The sequence below is a fragment of the Cokeromyces recurvatus genome (genome assembly GCF_025118155.1).
Source record: "Cokeromyces recurvatus strain NRRL 2243 chromosome Unknown BX663scaffold_20, whole genome shotgun sequence".
In the NCBI taxonomy this organism is placed as follows: domain Eukaryota; kingdom Fungi; phylum Mucoromycota; class Mucoromycetes; order Mucorales; family Mucoraceae; genus Cokeromyces; species Cokeromyces recurvatus.
This window is the reverse complement of record NW_026251406.1, coordinates 295833-322579: the sequence shown is the minus strand read 5'-3', so window position 1 is coordinate 322579 and position 26747 is coordinate 295833. Positions and strand designations below refer to the sequence as shown.

Below are 26747 nucleotides of genomic sequence, written 5' to 3'. Positions count from 1 at the left end.
AACGGAGTTTGGGCGAATACAAAGAGGATCAAGTGGGATAGCATTCAAAACTCAGGTTGCCAGTGATACCTTGTTGCAACATCAGTAATTTGTATTAACGCCATGATATGGAGTGACACTACAGACAAGTATCCTTACATGGATTGGTAGGTACATGATGATACAACTGTTTAAGCAAAAAATAAACAAAATAAAATAAAATAAAAATTACCCTACTCCTTTCATGCACATCCTAAATTCTTTATTGAAACTTGATGATTCTAGACAGTAGCAGTGCTTTATATATGTATATATATTTTTTTAGAAAGTACTTTAAAGTGAAAGATCACTAAATATCTATTCATTTTATCCCTTAGTAACTTCATTTACTTGCCTGAATGTTCATTCCAATGAAAACTGTTATTTTACGGGACTCGACCATTTTATATGTTTCCTTATTTATATTTATTGAATATAAAAGATTTTATTGGCTTAATTTTTTACGTCACGTTCTTAAGCGGCAGTAATTATCAGAACACGCTGTTGTCGCAAATTTTTTTTTTCTCTTGAAAAGGAAACTACATATATAATAATAATAAAAAAAAAAATGGGTAAAAAGAGAAAGTCAAAAGTTATAAGACCATGGTGTTGGTACTGTGAAAAAGATTTTGAAGATGATAAAGTCCTAGTGACTCACCAAAGGGTATGTAAATATAAATTTTTTATTTTATTTTATTCTTTGTTGGATTTAATGTGTGTCTTTCTTATTATTATTAAAAAAAAACAGGCTAAGCATTTCAAATGTGAAGTATGTAACAAAAAATTAAGTAAGTAAATAATTATAGATAGATAAATAAATAAACTCATACTGTTTCATTAGCTACTGCTGGAGGCATGGTAGTTCATTCTTTTCAAGTGCATAAAATTAACATTAACAAGTAAAATAGATCAAGCATTTTGTCTTCAAAAAAAAAAAAAAAAAAAAAAAAACTAATCCACTATTTGCTCTTCTTTTTTTTTTTTAGAGTCCCAAATGCATTACCTGGAAGAGATAATTTAGAAGTAGAAATTTTTGGCATGGAAGGCATACCCGAAGAAGACATGATTGCACATGAAGCTAGAATATTAGGAAATACAAATAGCCATAAAAAATCAAAATCAAATGGATCTGGACAATACGGTGAACTTACACTTGAAGAGATCCAACAACAAATGGCAGCTCATAAAGCGCTAGGGACACCTACAACACCTAATGTTAGCATCTCACAATCACCCATCATTAGTGCTCCACCTGTTGTGACTCAACAACCTTATTATTCAAATACTGCTTATACTCAATATCAGCAACCTTATGCTAATCAATATTATGGATATGGAGCACCGCCCAATTATGGTTATACGGGAGGGGTTGGGTAAACCCAATTATATATAGTCCAAATGCTTATATACAATAGAATTAACATTATTTATTATAGTCCTTATCCTGGACAATGGGGATATCAAGCTTACCCTCAAGCAGCTATGCCTCCACAAATGCCTGTGTCTACTACGATAACACCTCCGCCTCCTGCTGTAAATGATTTAAAAACACCAGGAGCAGCAGCAGCACCAGCACCAGCAGCAGCACCGGCATCTTCTGACACTGTATTACCACAAAATAACGATGATTACCGCGAGAATAATGTGAGTGATATATCAAAAGGTAACGATTTATCAAATCATACTATAACAGAGAAACAACCAACGCTATCAGAGGCACCTCCAACAACAAATAATAATCCAGTAAAGAAAAAAGCATCTAAAATTGTATTAATTTATAACAATAATGAGCTTTCACCGGTAAAAAAAAAAGAGAGATATTATAAAGAAGAATATTAACTCATCTTTTCTAAATAGGAGGAGCAAAGAGCTCAGTTAGAAAAATATAGAGTGATCTAAGTTCAGTCTTCTATTTCTCCATCTACTTTTTTTTTTATTTTATTTTTAACACATAAAAAAAAAAAAAAAAAAAAAAAAAAAAAAAAAAGAAAGAAATAAAGCCTGTGCACTGTACTCTGGTAAGGAAAAAAAAAAAAAAAAAACAAAAAAAAATCATTTTTTTTTAACAGAAATAAAAAAAAAAAAAAAAATACATAAAATTTCGAAATGTTATATATACATGTAGACTTTGTGAAAGGGGGGTTAAGGATTATTCTGTATATTATACATGTAAGAAGAAAAAGTATATGCTTATAAATATGAAGTTTACTAATCAATATTGCAGCTTAATATGCAAAGCCAAAATACCAAAAGAGAGATTAGATTAGATAAAGAAAATTATGTAGGTCAGATAAAATAAATAAATAAAAATAAAAATCTGCTCACGTTTCTGGTACTTTCTTTTATATCTATTTAAGAGATACTTGCTGGCTGGGAGGGGGAGGGGTTTTATGCATGTATATATCCTTCATAAAATGATTATTGACATCTACAGCAAAGGGTATTGTGATGCTATTTCAAGTTTGTATCAATGATATTGCAGTATGAATTAAAGGTTAGTGTTCTGCAAATACTTCCCATAACTTAATAGAGCCAGTCATTGGCTGATCATTCTTTGTATTCATACACGATACCTTGTTGATAAAACAACCAAGTGTTGTCTTTGATATCTAATAAATATACTGTCCTCAACTTCTTTTGTTTCTGCTCCCATTGTTTGGAGCGTTATTTTCTTTATGATATGCATTTTAAAACTTTGCTGTAAAATTCATCCAGTTGAAGTGAAAGGACTGTCTTGATCCTGCAGTCTGTTGTTAAGACATTCAGCTTCACTTGAGAGTAGATTTTTACTTAATAAAAAAAAAGCAATATCCTCTCTACATAGATGGGAATAAAATTCATATACTTTAGTACAAGAAGGCCTCGTTTTGAAATAAGATATAATATCATTGATACAATTAAGAGGAAAAGAGAGACGATGTCGTTTCAATGTAGCAATATTATTACTTCAAATTTACAAGCATTTATTGCTACCAATTGATAATTCAGAATAAGGACAGTAACAATCATAGAGTACAACAGTAATCTTTTCTACTAGACATGATTTTATTTTTTTTTTTTATCTATCATCAGCATACAACTCCACTTTATGTTCTCTCTAACTATAGCTTAGTACTACTTTAATCAGGCAAGTAAGTAAGAAGGAAGAAAATGATAATAACAATATGATCATCTCTACTTTCTATCTTTCATTTGAATGACTCATATTTATGAGTAGAAGCTCTTAAAGGATACACGTTTGTCCATAACCTTGAGTCACTTGTTTATAAGCTTACCAAGTGAGAGAGGGAAGGGAGGGGTAATAGTGCCCCTCGAAATTGGTCTGTCATTCATACTATTATCATATGGCTCCCTAATTGCTTTATAAACATCGTTATCATCCATATAAGCTATAGTTCTTTCTTTTGTACAAACACGACTTTATCTTATATTTTAATATACGTGACACTCATTTTCATAGACTTGTTGCGATAATTACATTTTAGAAATATCGTAAATGATTATTTGTTACATATTTCTAATAAACTGTTTCATCGTAAATATACATAAAATACGTGTATAACATAAAAAAAAAATGAATTATTACTATTTTAATTCTGTATATATTCCTCTTATTGGATATTCATGTTTATACATATACTCTTTGAGGAATTAATTTATATAAAGTGGATTCTATTCATGACATGGAACGAAATTACTACTATTACTGTACCTTTTTTTTTTTTTTTTTTGAATAAAATAAGGTACTACCTTCCCAAAATAGAAAAGAAAGTACTTTCTTTTTTAATTAAATAATATTATAAACCGTATGACTTTTTTTTTTTTTATCAATATTACTACAAAAGAGAAATAAGCTTCTTTTATATTCCCTTCCCTTTTTATCTATAATTACTACTTTTCTTTTCTTTTCTTTTCTTTTTTTTTTATTTATATGACAGAGTCATGGATATGAAAAAAGAAATAAATCCTCATCAACGCTCTTATTCAGTTATGGCTGTGCCTAGTGAATTAGAACAGCATAGGAAAAATAAGCAAAACAATCCTAGTAATAATCTCGTTATACCATGGCATATAGAAATGTATCAAAAGTATGGCTATGAACCCAAATTAACCAATCCTTCCTATTTTGGACCTTACTTATTATTACAAACATTGGGGGAAGGTGAATTTGCTAAAGTGAAAGCTGCAGTTCATGTTCAAACAAATCAAGAGGTGATATATAGAATAAAATAGTGTATAAATATGTGGATATTTAATAAATACATAAATGTGTATATCTATATATTCCCTTTAGGTGGCAATTAAATTAATGAGAAAAGATCATATTAAACAAGCATCATTAGAAACAAAGCTTGAAAGAGAGATATCGATTTTAAAGGTTTATTCTTCTTATCAACTACGTGACTACTTTATACTTAATATCATTTTTTAGACTGTTTGTCATCCAAATATTGTCAAACTGTTTGAAGTATTGACTATTAAGAATTATATTGGAATTGTATTACAAAGAGCAGCAGGTAACACACACACACACACACACACATACATACTTACTTAATTATTCTTTATTATTTTAGGTGGCGAATTATTTGATTATATTTTAAAGCATCATTATTTACAAGAAAATGAAGCAAAACGATTATTTTCACAACTGATAAGTGGAGTAGATTACATGCATCAAAAGCTAATTGTTCATAGAGACCTTAAACTGGTGAAGAAGAATAAATTTGAGAATAAATGATTTTATATGCAATTTCCAACTTTTTTTTTTCTTTTTTTTTTTAGGAAAATTTACTTTTAAGTAAAGATCGTGATATTATTATCACTGACTTTGGGTTTGCAAATCGTTTTTTAATTGCTAAAGAAGACTATTTAATGACAACTTCGTGTGGTTCACCTTGTTATGCTGCACCAGAGTTAGTGATTAACCAAAATGATGAAAACAATAATAACAACAGCAATAATAATAATACAAATTATGTTGGCACTGCAGCTGATATCTGGTCATGCGGCGTTATCTTATTTGCCATGTTATGTGGTTATTTACCTTTTGATGATGATCCAACAAATCCTCAAGGAGCCAACATCAACGCGTTGTACAAATATATCATTAGTACTCCACTTGAAATACCAAAGACGATTAGTCTTGATGCAACCCATTTATTACGTCGAATGCTTGTACCAGATCCTAAAAAGAGATGTAAAATGGAAGAACTTAAAAACCATCCTTGGTTAAATGATCATAGAGAGATATTAAGTAAATCTTTACATGAGCTTGAAGAAGAAGAAGAAAAAGGAGAATATCATTATTATCCTTATCGGTTAGACTCTTCCGCATATCAAGTAAGACAAGCACTTTATAATAATAATACAACTACTTCTATAATAAATGACACACGGACTATGTTACCTAAATTACCACGGGAATCAGCCATGAATCAGGAGAAACAAACGACTGCTATTTGTACAACCGAAAAGAATGTCTTTCATTCTTTTACTAAAAAACCAAAGAAACCTATAAAAGAAGAAGAGAAGTTCTTTTCGACTTTATATCAACGTTATTTAGCCAATTCACAGACTAATACTACTACTACTAGTGCTACTGCTACTGCTACTACTAATAATAATAAAAATAATAATAATAGTAATCATATTAATAATAATAATAAAAATAATAAAAATGATTCAAATAGAAGATCTATGTTTAATTCTAGTAGTAGTAAGATACCTAATCGTTCACAAAGTGTTAAACAGTCATCAACATTACCACCATCAACTAGACGTCAAAGAATGAAGAGTGAAAATTATACTAGTAGTAGTGGTAGTAGTAGTAGTAGTTGTACAAGACAAGATGCTCATCCTTCTTCACTCTTTCCTATTTTACCTTCTGTTTCTGAGCAAACAACTGTAGCAAGTAATACTAGTAACAAAACAAAATCAAAAGGTCAAAAGATTATAGATTGGTTTAAACGCGTTAATAATAGACCTCCTAATTCACAAAGTAAGTTGAATGATAGTAAAAAAAAAAAAAAAAAAAAAATCTCGCCACCCTTCTTATTCATTTCTCTTCCTCTTTCTTTTAGGTACAAGGTTACCTATCCATTCTTATTATAAAAAGGAACAATCCAGTACAATAAAAGGACGAAAGGACGAGAGACCTTCAAGTCAGGTATCTAATAACCCTATTCGAGTCATGTCAATTGGTAAACCCTTCGGGTCTTATGCTGCCGATTTTAATGATACTAAACTCCGAGTTCACCGAGGAGCGGTAGATCAAGATGCACTTACTTCAAGGGCTCCTAATGAAGTTCTTCAATCTATTAAAGAATCACTCACGATGATGGGAATTGAAATGAAACGATGTCGTGATTATAAAATTAAATGTTTACGTCCTGCACGTTTAGTATTACAACAATCATCAACAAGGATGAGAAAGATGAGTACCGTGATCGTACCTCCCTTTAAATCATTTTTTACTGATAAAACAGCAACAACAACAACAACAACGACGACGACAAATAAAGCATCTGCAACCACGGCTGCTGCCACAACGAGTCATGTTCTTTATGGAGAACAAGGAATCGATACAGGCGAAGAAGTACAATTCAATGTTGAACTCTCCAAAATTGAAAATTTACCAGGACTCTATGTCGTTGACATTAGGAGATCAAGAGGAAATATTTGGGCATTCAAATTTTTATATCATACTTTATTAGATTTATTAGATCTTAGTAAAAAAGGTCAAGGAGGTATGGCTTACATGGCTCATAGACGTATGACAGATGAACCAAATGTAGAAGACAATCGAATTAGTTATATGACAAATAGTAGTAGTGGAAGTAGTATTATGGTCTTTGAGGAAACATAAAAAAAAAAAAAAACTCAACTTGAATTTATGGAGCAAAATTATTCACATTTTATCATATGTAAATAAAATGGATTATGTATTTACTTTTATACATTATTGACTTAATAAAAAAGACATTGGTCACTCAGATTAATAATATGTCAAATTATTGATCTACTTTTAGTAATATTAATTCAGCCAATAAAACATAAAAGTGTGTGGGGAGCGGGGTGGGGATATAATGAGATGATTCATTGATGAGCTTAAATGAGCCAATAAGGATATAAAGATATTGTGTGCTTAAAGACATAATGCTCGTAAATAAATCAAACAATAGTTCTATTGTGGAGAGATTCAACCAGGGGTTAATCAAGTACATTACATTATTATCTTTTTTTTTGTTTTGTTTTGTTTTCTCTTTTCTCTCTCTTTCTCCCTATATATATACATATATATATATATATTTTTTAAAAAAAAATTATTTTTTCTTGGAAAGGTCTTGCTATGACAAACATAACTTATTTTTTAAATGGTAAAGATGCTTCTGTAAAGGTTGCACAAGCTTTGAGTCAACATATTTATACTTATCATACTATAAATGAATGCATTGAAAGTAATGTTTGGGGTAAACCGCCTACTTTGATACAACAACAAGATATGATCTTTCAATATGGTGTTCATACTTCAGCATTTGTGTCTTCTGATGCTTTAATTCCAGCCATTCCACAACTTTACAAGCATATTCATGAAGGTATTGTATTCCATGTCACGGCTGAAACCTCCTCTTCTTCTTCTTCTTCTTCATTTGCAGACTTTTCTCAAGTGATGGCTGTACGTCAGTGTGGATGGACTCTTTTATCTTCCTCAACCGTTCAAGAAGCCCATGATTTGGCCATCATTGCTCATGTTATCGCTATCAAGACACATACACCTGTTTTACATTTCTTTGATTCAAAGCGTATCGCAAATGAATATGCAACTATTCAATCAGTAGATCAGCAGGTACTTTCTCAGCTCGTCACATCTGAGGATATGCAACAATTTCAACATAAATCATCCGTCTACAATTTAAGTAAACAGCAACAGGTAGATATGTATAGTGTAGTTAGAGAGGTGATGAAGCAATTTGAGTCATTAACAGGTCGTTCTTATTCTCCTTTGGAATATACGGGTCATCCTGAAGCTGAATACGGGATCGTTGCTATGGGCGCAGGTGCTACTGTGGTCGAAAGGACGGTGATAGAAAGTTCTCATGACAAGAAGATAGGCGTCTTAAAGGTTAGACTTTATAGACCTTGGTCTGATGCTGACTTTTTGAATCACTTACCTTCCACTATCAAACGACTTGCCATTCTAGAACCATCTCAAGATTTTACTTCTACTTGGAATCCACTCTTCTTAGATATCGTAGCTACTTATCAATCAGTTCAAAATGATGATATTGAAATCATCAGTGGTCAATATGGTCTTGATGCTCAGGACTTCTCCCCTACTCATGTTCATTCTGTCTTTGCCGAATTAATGAAAGAGGACTTTAAACGCAAGTTTATTGTGAACCCAGAAGAAGTGGATACTGTCAATATAATCCCCTCTGATGTTGAGCAGTTGATTATTGTGGGAGATGAAGGATTAGCTTTGAGCTATGCTCAAAAAGCAGTCAATGCCGGTAAGAATGCTCAAGTCTATACAGTGGATGAATGCTCTCATGTACGTATTGCATCTACACCTGGTATATTAATACCCTCATTGATAAATGGTGGTGCTCAGCTTATTCTATTCCAAAAGGCAAATGTGGATGCACCTAATGCAATCAAAACTCTTGATAGCAGCACGGGTGTTGTTGTCCTTGATGAATCCGTTCAAAATCTTGATCAAGTCGTCTTGACACAAGCTACAAAGCAAGCTATTGGTCTAACAAAAGCAAGAGTTATGTCTGTACGAAACATAAAGGATCTTATCAATGATGGTATCTCTCATCTCGTGGCTAAAGCTAATTTTCTTACTACACCTCAAGATTGGGAACACTTACCTCTTCTTCCTTCTATCCCTGCAGAAGAAATATCTCCCATTATCAGTACCCCTATCGAGACACCTTATCTGAAAATGCTAGATCAAATTTTCCAAAATCGTCTTGAAATTGCCAATGCTATCCACAGTGCCTCTATTTGGTCTCCTGAAGGAAATACATCTTCAACGCCCGAATTTGGTTATGGTAAGATCCTTAATAGGATTCAACAACGTGCCCGTTTTATTGACCTGATTGAATCTTTGGTGAAGGAAGATGATAAGGTCCCCAAAGAGCTTTATAAACCTTTAACTCAATGGCTTGTAGCTACTCGATCTTCTGATGCCAAGACAATTAACAGGGCCGCTGAAGCCGTCACCTCTGTCAACACATTAGACATCATTCATGAAAACAAAGATTTATTGTTTGTTAAATCCAATTGGTTGATTGGTTCTGATAGTTGGGCTTACGACCTTGGACAATCGGGTGTTCATCATGTTATTTCACAAGGAGAGAATGTCAATCTGTTGATTATCGATACTTTACCTCATTCAATTCAACATCATGAACAACAACAACAACGAAAGAAGGATATTGGTCTTTATGCAATGAATTTTGGCAAGGTCTATGTTGCTTCAGTAGCTCTGTATGCATCTTATACAGGAGTCTTGAATGCCCTTATGGAAGCAGATGCTTATCCTGGTCCCTCTGTTATCTTGGCTTATTTACCTAAGCAAGATGAAATGAATTTAGATCCTATCTTTACCTTGAAGGAAACTAAAATTTCTGTTGATAATGGTGCTTGGCCACTTTATCGTTGGAATCCTGCTCTAGAGTCGAAAGGGAAAGATCCATTTTCATTAGATTCTCAACGTATCAAAAAGGAACTTGAAAAATTTTTAGAACGTGAAAACCATTTCTCTCAAATCGTCGCTACTCATCCTGATATTTCTGAAGTACTCGTTAGCTCATTAGAAAAGGTAAATAAAAATAGATAAAAGTATATATACATATATATATACATTTACTTATATATGCCTATGTAGGACGTTGGAAAGAGACATAGAGAATTAAAAAATAAGGCTCGTGAAGATTATGCTAACTTGTTATCTGGTATGAGTGTAGCTAATGGCCCTCCCTTAACTATCTTGTTTGGTTCTGATAATGGTAATGCAGAAGCTGTAGCCAAGAGAATAGCTCATCGTGCAAAATCTAGAGGATTGAAGGTCAAATGGATGGCCATGGATGACTATGAGGATGTAAATGAGTTGGGTAATGAAACAAATCTAGTTATTATTTGTTCTACCGCTGGACAAGGTGAACTACCATCAAATGGTCGTGAATTTTGGAAGTCTCTTAATTCGCTCATCATGGGTGATGTTGACTTTTCTCAATTAAATTATGCTGTCTTTGGTTTAGGTGACAGTCACTACTGGCCTCGTGAGGAAGATGCTATGTTTTATAATAAACCTGGTAAACTGTTGGATGCTAAGCTTGAGTCTTTAGGTGCCAATCGTCTAGTTGAGTTGGGTTTAGGTGATGATCAAGATGAAGATGGGTTTGAAACTGGATTCACTGCTTGGCAACCTGAATTTTGGAAGTCATTAGGTATTAAGGATAATCTAGCTGGAGAAGAGGATGAGCCAAAGATGACAGATGATCAAATGAAACTTGATTCCAACTTTCTTCGTGGCACAATTGCTCAAGATCTTTTAGACGAATCTACAGGTGCCATTAGTAGTGAAACGAACGGTAAATTACTCAAGTTTCACGGTTCCTATGGACAAGATGATCGAGATATTAGAGAAGAACGTAAAAAGATGGGACTAGAGAAGGCATATAGCTTTATGATTCGTGTTCGTATGCCTGGTGGTGTTGCTACACCTCAACAATGGCTTATGATGGATAAATTAGCGGATACATATGCAAATGGAGCAATCAAGCTCACCACGCGTCAAGCCTTTCAACTTCATGGTGTCCTTAAAAGGAACCTTCGCACAACCATTCGTAGTATTAATCATAGTCTTCTTTCTACTTTGGCTGCATGTGGTGATGTGAATCGTAATATCATGATTACACCTATCACTGAAATTCCTGAAATTCATGATCAAGTGCAAGACTTTGGTAATCGTATTATGTCATCTTTAGCCCCCAAGACAAATGCTTATCATGAGATTTGGTTAGCTGACGAACAAGTTGCAGGTAATGCTGTTCAAGACTTTGAGCCCATCTATGGTCCTACCTATTTGCCTCGTAAATTTAAGATTGTCATTGCAGTGCCTCCCAACAATGATGTCGATATCTTTGCTCATGATTTAGGTTATATTGCTATTGTAAATGAAAGGAAAGAGGTAGTAGGCTATAACGTCACGATAGGTGGAGGGATGGGCATGACTCATGGTAACAAAAAGACCTATCCTCGTCCTGCAAGCCTGATTGGGTATATTCCTGCTGATTTGGGAGTTATCTGTGCTGAAGCAGTAGTGACGACACAAAGAGATTACGGCGATCGTACAAATCGCAAACATGCTCGTTTCAAATATACAATCGATACATATGGTTTAGATTTTATCAAGAATGAAATAGAAACCCGTATGGGTGCTCAATTTGAAGACCCTAAACCGTTTGAATTCAAGGACAATGCAGACCGATATGGGTGGACAAAAGGTGTAGATGATAAATGGCATTTTTGTATGTTTATTGAAAATGGTAAAGTGAAGGACTGGCCTGATTTCCAACCTAAATCTGGACTTTGTCAGCTTGCTCAATGGCATAAAGGTGAATTTCGACTGACACCTAACCAACATCTTATCATTGCCAATGTTCCTGAAGCTGATCTTGACAAGACAAAGGCTTTACTTGCAAAATACAAGATGGATAATCTAGCCTTTACAGGCCTTCGATTGAATGCGATGGCCTGTGTTGCTTTACCGACATGTGGGCTTGCGATGGCTGAATCAGAACGCTATTTGCCTACTTTGGTCAAACACCTTGAAAACGCAATCGAAGCAGCTGGTCTAAAAGAAGATGCAATTACGATTCGTATGACTGGCTGTCCTAATGGTTGTGCACGTCCTTATCTTGCCGAAATTGCTTTTGTTGGTAAGGCACCAAATACATACAATGTTTATTTGGGTGGTGGTCATGGAGGTGAACGTCTTAACAAGTTATACAAAGAAAGTTTACGTGAAGAAGAGATTTTAAAAGAATTGAATCCTATTATCAAACGCTATGCACTAGAACGTCATGATGGTGAGCCCTTTGGTGATTTTGTGATTCGTGCAGGCTATGTTCATCAGACGATAACAGGTACTGACTTTCATGAAAATTTAAAGCTTTGAAAATATCATAAGAAAAAAAAAAAAAAAAGAAAAGAAAAGAAAAAACTGACTTGCTAGATAATTATTATAAACACATTTGTATAATAAAAATATTATGTTGTAGTACCCCCCATCATTCACAAGAAGTGTTTGTATACAACATATACTAAGTGCAATATTGAATGGTTCATTATATGTTTTACAGGAATTCTATTTATCCATTATGTATGAGTGACAATCATATTATTAAGGAGAGTAAAGTATTGTGTGTTCATTTTGCATCCTTTTAATTACTTTTTGATATATAATACGAAGCTATTTTATTTTTATTTCATTTTATTTTATTTTTTATTACAATTAACAATGTCTGACAATAAGAAATTACCCAACATGAACATTCATCCATTTAATGTCATGCAAGAAAACAACACCATTGATGAATCTAAATTGTCAGAACGACAACCACTCATATATCCACCACCAACTGTATGGACAGAATTCAACGCCAAATACAAATACGGCAAACAGATTTTAGCTACCATAGGTAGTTTGGGTATCTTTTCGATCATGTTTATTGTCTTGGGTGTCTTGGGCGTATACAAAAATCAAAGATATCGAAATGAAATAGGAATTTCATCTATTGGCAAGACAAGATATCAAGGCAAAAGTTCAGGTTCTTGGGAGACAAACACAAAGATGGGTGAAGGTGATGGCACATATTATGGTAAAAAAAAAAATGAATAAATGTAATACAACATAAATTAATTCATTTTAATTTTTTTTTTTTTTAATTAAGATCCTGGTGTAGGATTAACTGCATGTGGAACTATATTTACAGCAGAAGATAATATAGTTGCTATGGTATTTATTTATTTTTTTAAATAACAAATATTCATATATGAATATATTTATATGTGTATATATATTTTTTAATTATAGAATGAATATGATTTTGGTAACTATGCAAACCCTAATAATAGCCCAGTTTGTGGTGTGTGCATTATAGTAACAGGTCCTAAAGGAAGTCAAAAAGCTCAAATTCAGGATATTGTAAAGTTTATTATTATTGTTTTTTTTTTTAAAAAAAAAAGAAAGGAAGAAATAATACCAGTTATTTTAATGATTAATTCTTGATTTACAGTGTCCTGCTACAGGCTGTGGAAGAGGTTCAGTAGATTTAACCCCTGCTGTATTTAATCAAATTGGTGATCTATCAGCAGGAAGAATTCCAATTAGTTGGAAACAATGTTAGAAGGGCCAAATCATTTATATATGAATGGGTTGTAAACGTTTATTTTAATATCTAATAATTAAATACCTATATATCATGTAGCAGAATACTATATATGTATATGTATATAGATTGCTATTATCATATTATATAAGAAAGAATAAAATAAAATATATATTTATAGATAGGTGTATAAAATTAAACATGTATAAATAGATACATATACGCAATAATAGAAGCCATAAATAGACTTAATATTACATGTATGTATTTGATTACCTTGTCAGCTTAAAAGATCAGAAGAAAAAAATCCTCCCCCCAAAGATAGTCTGGTAAAGATTTAAAAGCAAAAATATAGAGTCGAGTTTGGTTTAGATGTGATCATATTACTCGACAATTGAAATACGCATTGTAATAGTTTAGATAATAATACCGATAATTGACTGAGCATACATGGCAATAGAGTAGGCATGTTTCAAATCTAAAAAGTTAAAAAAAAAAATTATCAAATTGCTCTTCAATGCTTACTCTCAACACTGTAAATGTCTCTTATTGTATTCGCATAAATTTATTCTTATTCAAGTATGAGAATACTTAGTTCTATTGGGCAAACATTTCAGTAATATGAAGTAAAACAATTTTTTGATAAACTTCTCCTGTACAAGATAACCTAGTTAACAACTACATAATCTTACCTAAGAGTCAACTTTATTTTTATTTTATTTTTTTTATTTAGTTGTCTCACAGATTAGAGTTACATCAAAAAACCCTCCCCCAACGAAATACTACATTAAGAATACAAGAGAAGATGGTATTTAAAAGCCCAAATCATATAATATTTGTTGGTCACAAGGAAGATGATCTTATGTAGTCGTGTTTAGTTCATGACTGTAGTTTAGATTCCGGCATTAGGAAATTATACAGAATGTTTTTTTTTTTTTTTTTTTTTTTTTTTGTGAGAAATCCCCAACCACCTTAAATACTTCAAATAAAGAACAGGAAGAAAGTATAATATAGATTTATTAATAAATGAGGCTAATTATAAATAATTATAGTCTACTTATTTTTATTTTGTTAAATATAAGTTAAACTTTTTTTTCTTTTTTTTGGGGGGGGCAAGAAGCAATAGACTGAAAAGTAACTTTGTGGCCCTGGAAAAGATATTTGGAGCAATATACGAATCCAGCATTGAGTATTGTGTACACCTAATACTTTATTATTTGTAGACCGGGAATGAAAGACATAAAGAATTTTTAAAGGATTGGATGGAGGGGGGAATGATGAGGAAGACGTATAAAGTAGATAGAGACCTGACAAAGAGTTTTGGGAATGATACTCGTTGACTTTAAAAGAGATGATGATTTCCTAATAATAATGTTTTTTTCCCCTTTTAGGACATTGAATCTTTGATAAGTATAATAGTTAATCATTTTGCGAGATATAGGTTGTAAGTCGATAACAGAATGATATAGACATGTAGAAGGAATTTGAACTAGTAATGTAGTAACAAACTGGTAGATATCTATGCTATTATGATGTAAAACTACAGGTGTATGATGACAATTAAGAAATGGACCATCAAAAATAACTGAATAGTGGAAAGTGTATATGAGAGGGAAGTATATGTATATATTATTCAGAATAATGTATAGGGTGACATATGATTGGAAGCTATTTGATCGCAAATTTCTTGCAACTGCTGTGAATAATAATAATAAAAAAAAACTATTATTTCTGTTAGAGATGCTGATCTCAAATAGTATCTCAAGCTATATTCAACCGTAGAGATCAAGCACCGTCTTATTTGTTAAAATATAACATCAAAGTATCATGATCAATACATGACAACTCTCCTTATTTTGAAGATAAAGAAGAGTCTGAAGAGCAAGAACGGATGTCTTGAGTTCTCTCCAGTTAATATATATCAAAGCTTCCTGATGATCTTAGTGTCTAATAGCTGTTCAGGATTGAATCTTAGAAAGTTACAAGTGACAAAGATTTACAATTCATTTCTCTCGTAATTATTGTAAAAGCTTCATTATATATAAGATGTTTAGCTATATAAATGAATATAACGCAGTACATATATACCAACTACAACTCATATACAATATATCATTAATAAAACCCAATAGCCAGAACCCTATTACAAGTTTAGTTTCACAACGAACAAGAATAAATATTTATATATAATGAATGGACAAAAGCATGTAATATACACTATAATGTTTCCAATAATTCAGTTTGTATACATGAAACACATAATGTGAACAGTGACTCTAATACACTAAAAAAAATAAAAAATTCATCATTTTAAAACTGACCTGACTTCCTTTTAAATTAGTTTATCTATCTAGATCATCTCGAAATAATCCATTTCCCCCAAATTATGGTCCACATCGCTACACTTAAAACATCGACATCTCGTTATACATTTCCAAGCGTGGTAAATGCTGAGATATCAACATTATTTAACAAAGAATTGGTCCAACCTTATTCAATCTAATTTTTTTTTTAAAAAAAAAGGCTGTCAAATTCAAAGTCATGTTTTATATATATATATATACATATCTGATGCTTATGAATTAAAAATACTACTGCTGGAGTCTTGGGAAATAATCGCTATAATATGAGTAGTGTAATGATGATACTACTATATATAAAAGTTTAATTTCTTCTGTATTGGTCACAGATTATTATTTTTATTTGTGTGTTTATACTTGCTCCTTCCTGTTATTACCTGAGATGGCTAAATACAAAGACTCGTTACACAAAAAGTAACTTTTATTGATAAAGCTTGTAACAATTAGAATTTCCATTGATAGTATAATTATTATGCATGTTTTTTTAATATGTTACGCAGATATAAATGGAAATCATTTTATACAAATATGCAAGTAAATAACATGACATATAGAAATAAAGTCTTAATTTATAACTACATTGATATGAAAACTACCAATTGATTCTATAAAAAAAAAGTATATTTATTAGTCGATAAGTAAGAATACGTTCTATTATCTAAGCATGTCTTTTTTTTTTCTCTTTTTTTTTTATCTTTTTTAAAAACCAATAGTAACAAAGCTTCATAATTATACATAAACAATATTTTAGACTATGCTAATTTATTATAAATGCATATCAGGAACTTTATTATTCATGTCTTGTCTTTTATAATCTCGAGGGAGGGGGAGGGAAAGGTAGAAGCAAAGAAAATGAAGTCTTTTATAATATTGAATCATGAACAATAGAGTTAGACTAAGCAAGATAATGCCTTTTTTCTTTCTTTCTTTCTTTCATTCATTCATAAATGACTGATAAACAATAAGAGAAAAAAGAATATTTTTTTTCGAATATTACGAAACAGATATTAATAAAATAAGCTTTTAATGATGATGAAGTGTAATTTCTTTCTTATATTTTAAAAAGTATAGAAATGACATATGTTGTATAAAAGGAGAACAGCATATATTAGGTAATAGTAATATTTTCTATAATTAATAATCACACATTAAATTTTAACTCTACTTGATATTAACATAATCTTAAATACAGAGAAAAAAAGGAATAGCATTTATCTTAAATATTATAGACTTTGATTTTATTTTATTATTCATATTATATTATGCTTTTTTTTTTTATTCTTAAAATAAAATAAAAAATCTGAGTATGCTTGAATTCTATCTTCCTGAATGAACCTTGTTTAATTTCGATAAAAAAGAAAAAATGACGTTCAATTATTTCTATGTAGATGTTTATAATATATTGTACCTTTTTCATTTATATTTACACAGGTGTCATCTTTCATGAGGATATCAAAAAAGAAAAAAAAACAGAGAAAGAGAGTAAAAGATGGTATTTATTCATTATTAACCGCCGTTTGTAAATCCTAATTTTAAATTAATTATAATAGGGATAGAAGCTTATTGTGATAATATAAACTGAAACTAAAAAAAAAAAAAAAATGAAAACTGTACTTATTCAGTGCAATTAATAGTCATGATAATTATTAATAATACAGGAAAAAGAAGAAGAAGAGTTTGATTTCGATATAACAAAGAATATAAAAAAGGAGAAGAAGAAAACAAGTATTTTAATAATAATTATAATAATTCATGTTTTATAATATCAAAAAAAGGCATTTTTCCTAATCTACTGGTTCAAATGCATAAATTATATACACATCTATTTTCTGAAACCAATAATGATTGAAAGGAAATCAGGAGAGATTTTCTTTTCTTTTTTTTTTTTTTTTTTTTTTGTGGAGTAAGATTGCATTTTCGTCTTTTATCTCTTTTTTTGGGGGGAAGAATTGGAAAGGAGAAAAGAAGGCGGCTAAACTTCTTTTCCCTGTGGAATAAATGAGATAAAATAGGACATGATAATTTGAAAGACTTGTTAATATTGATACAAACAAGTTCAATTTATAATAATGTTAGTCCATAAGCCACGTGTGAAATAAAGTATTTGTATTTGTAATAGTTTAAGTATCCTTCTTGTAATGAACAAGCTTATAGAAAAATCCTTTCTAATCGTTTCCACTAATAAACGCAAAGTCCAATTATTTTTTCCTTATAGAGAATGCTGGTGTAATAATATTTATATCTATGATAAGATACAGAATAATAAAATAAAAAGAGTAATAATATATAATGAAAATCTCTTGCTTTTCACTATGATGTAGAAGACGATTTAAATATATAGTTTATATTATATTCATACCGATCTATTCCCGTCAACAAGGAAGAAAAAATAACGGCTTGTATTTTTTGGTAATACTAAACTTTATTTTATATAGAAAATTGTTCCCATCTCCCTGCTTATATGTTTCAATTTTTGTCAAAAAAAAAAAAAAAAAAAAAAAAAAAAAAAAAAAAAAAAGACGTTCCACAGGGTTATAAATATAAAAATATGCATTTCTTTTTCTCTTTTTTTATCTTTCTTTCCTTTCAAGTAATCATGTTTACTACTGCTACTTTAAATAAATTATCTTTTCATCGTTCAGCAGATAATAATAATAATACTACTATAGCATCAATTCAACAAAGAAGAGTGGCATTAAATAAACGACCTCCTCTTTTACGTTCAGCATCACCTACTTTATGTACTGGAAATAATGGTCTTCATCGTACATCATCTAATGCAAGTATAAATAGTAATTCATCAAGTAATCGTATCGTTTTATCATCATCATCATCAACTAGACATCATAAACCAAAAAAATCAGTTCGTTTCTGTGATAATGCATCTCTTGAAAGTGTTCGCTTATTCCTAAAATCACAAATGCCTAAAGCATGTCGTTCAGATCCTATCTGTCCTAAACATTATACTTATCGACTTCGACTTCCTAATTGGTCTTCAAATGGTGGTGGCCGTAGTGGTACAAATAATGGTAGAATCGGTAATGCAGTTCGTATGGAATCCATTCAACTTGATAAGCCATCTCAAAAGTCAACTGTAACTTTAATGGGCACTGTTCAAGTTGCTAACTTGGCGTTTGAGAAACATGTTCTCATACGTTATACTCTAGATGATTGGGCTACATTTCAAGAAGTGGAAGCTAATTATCAAGAACCAATTGCTCATAGTGCTGATACCTGGGATCGTTTTTGTTTCACGATTGAATTATATGCACCACAGCATCATACCCACAAGACATTATATCTAGCTGTACATTATGCAGTGGCAGGTCGTGATTTCTGGGATAATAATGATCATAAAAATTATGAAATTGATATCGTACCTGATGTTCAACTTCAATTACCTTCAAATGAGTTTACTTTTTCTTCCTCAGACGACGACGACGATGATGATGATGATGAAAATACGTTTGAAATTGATGATGAAGAAGAAGAAGCACAGCCTATGATGGTCCAAGATAAACAAGTTGATTTACTTGAAAATCAATTAAAGCCTTTATCACTTAAAGATGATGCATCAAAGACTATTTTATTTCATCCAGAACAAAGGCAACAATCCATTATAAATACAAATGGTTCACCAAATTGGCCATCATCACCTCTTTCACCAACTACTCCAGCAGATACAAGTCCATTATGGATTGGAACACTTTTACCGACCTCCTCCCCTTCTTCTACTTCTTCATCATCATCGTCTTCTTCTATAACTACCGCTGCTGGTCCTACCACTTATTTTATGAATCAAAAAAAAGAAAATACAACAAGTCATCCAGACGTCATGACTTCACCAACTAGTCATCAATTTCATGCCTTAATTTCTAATTATTGTTTCTATAGTGGTGGTCCTAATCGAACATCTGTTTATTCTTATCATTCCAGTCCTCCTCGTTGTCCGTCTTCTCCAACACCAAGAGTTGTTTTAAGCTAACTTTCTTCTTTCACTTTCTCTTTTTTTTTGACATAAACATACCCCTCCCCCACAAAAACTACTGGTTAGTCAGTAATACAATACGCTTCTTTTTAACTAATCCATTTATGTAATTCCTATCACAAGTACTTTCTATTTTGATTGTTGGTAATACAAAGGTTCATTTCACAATAATAATAATAAAAAAGTTATCATTGTTATCAAATGAATGTCGATGATAATCTCCATTCATATCTTGTGTTCCCTCTTTCTCTCTCTTCTTTTTTTTTCCCACTTAGACTATAAATAACAAAAAGGAAATCTTGATATGGAGACTGTTTTAAGATTTCTTTTTTTTTTTCATCATCGGTATTTATCGGCATTATTTGCCCATAATATTAAAATTAACGTTTTTTTTTTTTTTTTTTTTTTTAAAAAAATCACCTCATCATTTCACTCTTCTTTTTTCTTTTATATTTTTATATATTCCATCCCCTAAACTCTATTTTTTTCGGGAAGGAAAGACAACTTTATTTTATTTCTTCGTCCTCTACAGAAGGTGCAGCATTAATATTAGGTCTTGCTTCTTTAGGTAATGAGGCTATTTTCTTGGCCTGTGCTTGTTTACGACGTAATGCAGTAGGTACAAAGCCAAGTAACTCTTTTTGTAGATCACGTAGTTTGGGTTCTGCTGAAATAACAGGTGCTGGTGGTAACTTGGCTTGACTTGTTTCACTATAATGTACTGGAGCTGAATAAGTTACAGGTGGTGGTGGTGGTGGTCTTTGATCTAAAAAAAAATAAAATAAGAAATAAATAAAATTTAGTAACTTTGCTTAAACTTACATGCGGGAACTGTGGGTCTAAAATGATATGGAATAGGTGGTGGAGGTGGTGGGTGTTGTGGTCTTTGTTGTGGGTAAGGATAATACATAAGTGGCGGTGGTGGCGGTGGAATTCTTGCCATAGGAAATGGTGGAGGTCCTGGTGGAGGCGGGGGTGGCGCTCGTTGTTGTTGTTGTTGAGCTGTTTGAATCGGAGTCAATTGATCTTCAAAAGGTCTATGAGGGGGTGGTCCTGGAGGAAGAGGTATTTCATATTCATCATCTGATTCTGTCAGTACCTTTTTTGCTTCAACAGGAGTTGGCATAGGTACGTCTTCTCCTTCCTCTTCCTCCTCCTCTTCCTTCTCTTCCTTTTCCTCTTCTTCATGTTCTTGATCTGAATCGCTCTCATCACTGCTCTCATCACTGCTATCACTTGTATCTGAGTCAGTTTCAGAACTTGATGTTACATCTGATTTTTCTGTCTTTTTGGTTGAAGCTTTCTTTTTGACAGGTACAAATGCTCCACGATTTGGATCATAAACTAACTTTCTTGCTTCTCCTTCTTGTTTTTTTTCTTGTTCTTGCATACGGGCCATAAAGGCTGCTTGTGCACTAATCAATAATATATACTACTCATCAATGGACTGTAGTTTTAATTATTTCAAAATTTGATTTTACCCTGTTAATTCTGTAGCCTGAAAAAAAATAAAATAAAATTATGCATGAATATACAACGTATATCAATTCACAATTGAATATTACCTTTTTGGCTTTTTCGATTTTAATTGCATCTGCTCTTAGTGATTCTAAACGTGTTTGTCCATTTCTATCCAATTGTCCTAGTTTAGCTATCAATCTTATTTAGTAACTTTCTTTCTTCTTCTTCTTTTTCCTCCATTCTATATTGTTTCCAATAATAATAAAAAAAATTTTTTTTTTCCATTACTTACATAGATGTTCTAATCTTGCAATCTCTTGTTTGACTTTGCCTAAATCTTTCTTTGATAAAGCTAGTTCACGTGCACGTTTACGATCTTCTTTATTCTAATAAAATAAATAAGGATTATTAAATAATCCAATCATAAATAATTGATCTTACTTTTTTTAATTCTCGCTTACGCTGTTTTTTACCTGAACAAAAAAAAAAAAAAAGAAAAAAGAAAAAAAATAGGTTAGTCAATAACTCTTTTTAGTTATGAAAAATACTTTACGCAGCGCATCAGCGGGATTCATTGCTCTTTTTGATTTAGCCATTTTGTTAAAGTAATCTAATTTAGAAAAAAGGAAAAAAAAAAAATGAATAAAATAAAAAAAAAAAATAAAAAAGAGATTAGTGGCAGAAAAAAAAAGTTTCAGCCAAACAATTTTGGTTTAGCGTGTTATAAAGTTTACACTTTTTTTTTTTTTTTATTTCTTTTTCTTTTTATAAATCTATACAATTTAAATTCGATAAATAAATATTGCGATGGATATAATTATTCTATTTTATTGTTTTGAGTAGCAAATCGTTTTGTTGCTATTGACTTTAATATTTGCATTCTTGCTCTACTTAGTTCCACTTCTAACCCAGGCATTTCAAGCACCTGCACTAATTCTTTAATTTGCTTGGGACTTAAAACTCCATCAATCTCTTGTTCTAAAGTGATCAAGTCGGGCTTATTAGGTGATGTCTTGAAAGCGTTTTGAACATCGATTGGAAAATCGAGATTCGATTCTGTTTTTAAGGTTGATCCTAAAATAGCCTCCATTCGTGGATCCACAGTGTAATCTAAACTACCATAATCTATGAGCGATTGCAAATGTTCCGCACCTTTTAATGCTTTATAATGACTATAAAGTCTAAATAGGTTATAGGCTAGAGGTATATTAGGAATAAGCGGCACAACAACAAATGTACAAGCAATGGGTACCCAATAAGCTGAATACCACATATACTTTTTATGATAAGGTATCCTTGTTTTCACCAACTCTTCCAATTCCTGCTTTACTTTTATTTCCTCAAGTAGACATGACGGATATTGTACGCACACCTGAATCATTCAAAACGAGGTTCAATAAACTGACATGATTACAAAGACTCTACTTACTTTATTTAATGGTTTCTCAATATCTTCTTTAGAAGGTATACTTTTAAAGAACCACTCTTGATATTCTAGTTGATTTATGAGACTCGTACCACGTACATACAACTTTTTTTTCCAACTGTCGTGATCAGCATTATTGAGTGCTTCCCACTTACGACTCGCCCAATCCACTGCTTGTGTTAATCGTGATGTTGAAGAAGTAGTGGAATGACAATAATAGACCCAACGATTCTTTAAAACTGGAATAACGTAAAGCCTCATTTGTATACAAATAAGAAATAAAAATAAGAAATAAAATAAAAATAAAATAAAAATAAAAAAAGGGTAACAAAATGAAAATACGTAATAAAATGACGTTTAATAAAAATAATCATAATCACTATTTTTTAGTCAAAAATTTGATTGTTATTATTATCATGTCCAATAATAAATTCACACTAAATTCTTCTTATTGATTACATAGTACAGGACTCGTATATTGTTCATTTACAGTTTTTACTCTTCAAATTCAGACGATGTTTTTTTTTTTTTTTTTTTCTGCAGTACTAACTGAGCGGTAAAGAGGAGCATAGACTTTAACAAAAAAAAAAAAAAAAAAACGCCGATATTTAGTAAAAAAAATAAAAATAAAGCAAAAACCAATAAGTATGGTGTTGTACTATGAATTTAAAAGTAGTCACAATTTCTTTATTGAAAAAAAAAAATCCTTATTCGTAGCTTCCCTTTTTAAAAAAATTCACTACTTTAGATCATGTCTGAATTGACCATCAACGTTGAATTCAGGTTAGTTAAACAATATAATAGATAGTAGGGTTATATATATAAAATCCTTAACGGGGTTTTTGTTTAGTGGAGGTATGGAACTTTTGTTCCAAAATGTCAATAAACATACCATCAATTTCCCAACCACCAATAGTTCAGGACAACCCTCTAATCTTCAAGATTTGATTTTTTACATTCGTGACAATATGATGACTGAAAAGAAGGATTTATTTGTTGAAAAAGATACAGTGTAAAGTATTTTAAAAGATACAAAAAAAAAAACTTGGGGATTTAATATTGATTATATTTATATACTTTTTTTTTCTTTCTTTATATTAGTCGACCTGGTATTTTAGTATTAATTAATAACGTTGATTGGGAATTATGTGATGAATTAGAATATGAATTACAAAATAAGGATGAAATCGTCTTTATTTCAACTTTACATGGTGGATAAAATAGAAAAAAAATAAAATATTATATTTGTAATACATATTTTGCTGAAACAATTAGCAATTTTTTACTTAAAAAGTCAATAGCTTAAATTATTAAGTTGCATATTCAATTGTACTGAATTTTTAAATATTTGATGATTTGCGCATCAGCATCCATACAAGTTTTTTTTTTTTTTTTTTTGTATGGAAACAAGCTAACATAAATTGCTTTGTCTTAAAACATGAATTTTGTTATATTGACTTTATTAGTGTTTAAATAATCCAAAAAAAAATAAAATAGGGGAGGGGGAAAGTCTTTGATAATGATTTTCATTAATTAAAGCCTTTGTCTCCGATTTTTTTTTTTTTATACATATTTATTTTTATTTTTTTATTTTTTTCCTCTTCAAAGATACATAACAGCTCCCCTCCTTTTTCTTTTTCTTTTTCTTTATTTTTTTCACTGTTTCATTAACAAAATGTATAACATTAGATGTAAGTTCTACATACGGGTATTTTTTTTTATGCTTTTATTCATACATAGGATATAGCTTATTACAATCATCAGCAGGAGCAACCTCGAGCAGGCATTTTGTGTATCCGTTTATGTGAAGCGAAAGGAATTACTTTACCACAAGGAGCAGTAGTACCGACGAGAACTACAGTTCCTATAAATGAAAATAATCATAAAAAGCAGGTCTACTGGTGGTTACCCTATGTAGTTTTAGAATTTGATAAAAACGAAGTATTTATAGATGCAGTAGGTGGTGATACGAGTTGTCCTGTCTATAATTACAAAGCTAATTTGTAAATGAAATTGATAAGATATATATATAAATAGATATAGATTTTATTTAATTAACTAAATATGATTCTATGTAGTGATGTCTCTTGTTATTCAAATGTCTTTATTTCCATTTATTTACGTCAACCATACCCATCACAACATGATGCGGTAAAAAAAGCACATCATAATGATTATTTCTTGGGAAGAATTACCCTTCAACCCAATTTTAACAATCCACAAGTTATCTTGAATCAAGTCTATTCTATTATTGGTGGTACAGGTGCGATGTGGATTCAATCCTGCTATTATTATTATCCTCATCATCAAACACCACCACTAACACCACTACCACAACAACAACAACAACAACAGCCAACATCTTCCAATATCCATATTCAATCCTTTGACCTTCTTCGAGTCATCGGAAGAGGTAGCTTTGGTAAAGTATATGCAGTTCGAAAAAAGGACACAAATCGAATCTATGCAATGAAAGTTTTAAAGAAATCTCGTATTATCTCAAGATCTGAAGTCACCCATACAATGGCAGAAAAGACAGTTTTAGCTCGTGTGAAGAATCCCTTTATTGTCCCTCTAAAATTTGCTTTTCAAAGCCCTGATAAACTTTATTTAGTGTTGGCCTTTATAAATGGGGGTGAGCTTTTTCGACATCTTCAGGAACAAGGAAAATTTAATGAGGAAAAAGCGAGATTTTACACAGCTGAATTACTTTGTGCATTAGAGTGTTTACATGATTTTAATGTTATTTATCGGTAAGGATAAGAACAAGAAAGTTAGAGAGAGAGAGAGAGAGGCGAGAAAGAATGTAAAGAGTTTAATTGATACATTTTTATAATAGTGATTTAAAACCAGAAAATATTTTATTGGATTATAATGGGCATATAGCATTATGTGATTTTGGCTTATGCAAGTTAAATATGACAGATTCTAAACGAACAAATACATTTTGTGGTACTCCTGAATATCTTGCACCTGAATTACTTTTAGGTCAAGGTTATACAAAGACAGTCGATTGGTGGACATTGGGTATTTTACTTTATGAAATGTTAACAGGTCTACCGCCCTTTTATGATGAAAATACAAATGAAATGTATAGAAAAATATTACAAGAGCCATTAAGATTCCCCGATGATATGTCAGAATCAGCACAAGATCTTTTAATAAAGGTAATACATAGATATACCTATATAGGAATATGCTACATGAAGTGGTGTATACTAAATACATATATATATTTTATAATAATAGCTTTTGGCCAGAGATCCTAATCGAAGATTAGGTAATCGAGGCACAGACGAGATCAGAAATCATTCCTTCTTTAGATCAATTGATTGGGTAAAATTAATGCGAAAGGAAATACAACCCCCTTTTAAACCTACAGTGAAAAGTGCCTACGACACAACAAATTTTGATGAAGAATTTACATCAGAACAGCCTGTAGAGTCTGTTACAACAGAAGAAGATTCACACATATCAAAGACAATGCAAGAACAATTTAAAGGATTTACTTATGATCCAAATGAAGGTGCGGGTATTTCCTTGAATAATAGTTACAATTATAGTAGTGATAATCATAGTTTTATAAACCATTCAAGTTGGATTCAACAACTGCAGCCTATAACTGTATCAACTAATGCCAATAGCAATTATTCAGCGTGCTATTACCAGCAATGATACACTTGCTAGTATAATTGTATATTTTTTTTCTCTTTTTTTTTTTTTTTTTTAATTAACAACGCTGTATATAACTTAGAATTATTAAAAGTAAAAAGTAGAGAAATGAATACATATCATAATTTTCCTTCTTTTTTTTTTTCCATTTTACATAAAAAGTCGGTCATAATTAAGAATTTGATATGCACGCATTTATACTCTTTTTTTTTTTTTTTTTTTTTTTTTTTTTTTTTTTTTTTTTTTTTTTTTTTTTTTTTTTTTTTTTTACCAAGTAGCATTTTTTGACATATTTGCATGTCAACCATTATTTTGTTGTAAACATAAACAATACAGAGATCAAATTCTTCAAGTTAAAAATGCCCTTTTTTTTTCTACTATTGAACAGTCTTTATAAAATTCTTTTCTTCTTTATA

At 31.1% G+C, this 26747-nt stretch overlaps 10 protein-coding genes across 10 annotated transcripts; 8 read left to right on the top strand and 2 right to left on the bottom strand.

Moving 5' to 3' along the window:
* Positions 1-534: 534 nt before the first annotated feature.
* On the top strand, positions 535-1969 carry BX663DRAFT_141620 (uncharacterized protein). The gene is made up of 5 exons (XM_051521575.1): positions 535-682; positions 767-806; positions 860-917; positions 1005-1391; positions 1455-1969. The coding sequence occupies exons 1-5, from the start codon at positions 587-589 to the stop codon at positions 1855-1857; spliced, it is 984 nt and encodes a 327-aa protein (XP_051380980.1). The 5' UTR covers positions 535-586; the 3' UTR covers positions 1858-1969.
* Positions 1970-3960: 1991 nt separating this feature from the next.
* Positions 3961-6886, top strand: BX663DRAFT_553631 (kinase-like domain-containing protein; the record flags this gene model as incomplete). Its single annotated transcript, XM_051531463.1, has 6 exons — positions 3961-4230; positions 4313-4396; positions 4451-4535; positions 4596-4729; positions 4804-6019; positions 6102-6886. 6 exons carry the CDS (start codon positions 3961-3963, stop codon positions 6884-6886), a joined length of 2574 nt encoding a protein of 857 aa, XP_051380979.1.
* A 352-nt stretch (positions 6887-7238) lies between these two features.
* On the top strand, positions 7239-12223 carry BX663DRAFT_544525 (thiamine diphosphate-binding protein). Its single transcript, XM_051530895.1, has 2 exons — positions 7239-9850; positions 9917-12223. The coding sequence occupies exons 1-2, from the start codon at positions 7370-7372 to the stop codon at positions 12209-12211; spliced, it is 4776 nt and encodes a 1591-aa protein (XP_051380978.1). The 5' UTR covers positions 7239-7369; the 3' UTR covers positions 12212-12223.
* A 357-nt stretch (positions 12224-12580) lies between these two features.
* Positions 12581-13442, top strand: BX663DRAFT_532087 (RlpA-like double-psi beta-barrel-protein domain-containing protein-containing protein; the record flags this gene model as incomplete). Its single annotated transcript, XM_051530426.1, has 4 exons — positions 12581-12914; positions 12987-13051; positions 13130-13240; positions 13332-13442. 4 exons carry the CDS (start codon positions 12581-12583, stop codon positions 13440-13442), a joined length of 621 nt encoding a protein of 206 aa, XP_051380977.1.
* Positions 13443-17715: 4273 nt separating this feature from the next.
* BX663DRAFT_515938 (uncharacterized protein) lies at positions 17716-18143 on the top strand (the record flags this gene model as incomplete). Its single annotated transcript, XM_051528516.1, has 1 exon — positions 17716-18143. A coding segment is annotated over exon 1 (178 nt), but the record flags the coding sequence as incomplete, so codon positions are not given.
* Positions 18144-18380: 237 nt separating this feature from the next.
* On the top strand, positions 18381-19769 carry BX663DRAFT_553628 (putative phosphatase regulatory subunit-domain-containing protein; the record flags this gene model as incomplete). Its single annotated transcript, XM_051531462.1, has 1 exon — positions 18381-19769. One exon carries the CDS (start codon positions 18381-18383, stop codon positions 19767-19769), a length of 1389 nt encoding a protein of 462 aa, XP_051380975.1.
* A 389-nt stretch (positions 19770-20158) lies between these two features.
* On the bottom strand, positions 20159-21870 carry BX663DRAFT_515936 (WW domain binding protein 11-domain-containing protein). Its single transcript, XM_051528515.1, has 7 exons — positions 21787-21870; positions 21675-21706; positions 21526-21619; positions 21338-21423; positions 21254-21270; positions 20420-21187; positions 20159-20340 (listed from the first exon to the last, which is right to left on the bottom strand). The coding sequence occupies exons 1-6, from the start codon at positions 21827-21829 to the stop codon at positions 20572-20574; spliced, it is 888 nt and encodes a 295-aa protein (XP_051380974.1). The 5' UTR covers positions 21830-21870; the 3' UTR covers positions 20159-20340; positions 20420-20571.
* Positions 21871-21974: 104 nt separating this feature from the next.
* BX663DRAFT_141392 (mitochondrial K+-H+ exchange-related-domain-containing protein) lies at positions 21975-23198 on the bottom strand. Its single transcript, XM_051521574.1, has 2 exons — positions 22663-23198; positions 21975-22605 (listed from the first exon to the last, which is right to left on the bottom strand). Exons 1-2 carry the CDS (start codon positions 22918-22920, stop codon positions 22051-22053), a joined length of 813 nt encoding a protein of 270 aa, XP_051380973.1. The 5' UTR covers positions 22921-23198; the 3' UTR covers positions 21975-22050.
* A 116-nt stretch (positions 23199-23314) lies between these two features.
* BX663DRAFT_515931 (ubiquitin-related modifier 1) lies at positions 23315-23957 on the top strand. The gene is made up of 3 exons (XM_051528514.1): positions 23315-23442; positions 23510-23671; positions 23761-23957. The coding sequence occupies exons 1-3, from the start codon at positions 23411-23413 to the stop codon at positions 23876-23878; spliced, it is 312 nt and encodes a 103-aa protein (XP_051380972.1). The 5' UTR covers positions 23315-23410; the 3' UTR covers positions 23879-23957.
* A 273-nt stretch (positions 23958-24230) lies between these two features.
* Positions 24231-26363, top strand: BX663DRAFT_476011 (kinase-like domain-containing protein). The gene is made up of 5 exons (XM_051524259.1): positions 24231-24350; positions 24407-24662; positions 24738-25412; positions 25499-25826; positions 25909-26363. The coding sequence occupies exons 1-5, from the start codon at positions 24335-24337 to the stop codon at positions 26332-26334; spliced, it is 1701 nt and encodes a 566-aa protein (XP_051380971.1). The 5' UTR covers positions 24231-24334; the 3' UTR covers positions 26335-26363.
* The last annotated feature ends 384 nt before the right edge of the window (positions 26364-26747 follow it).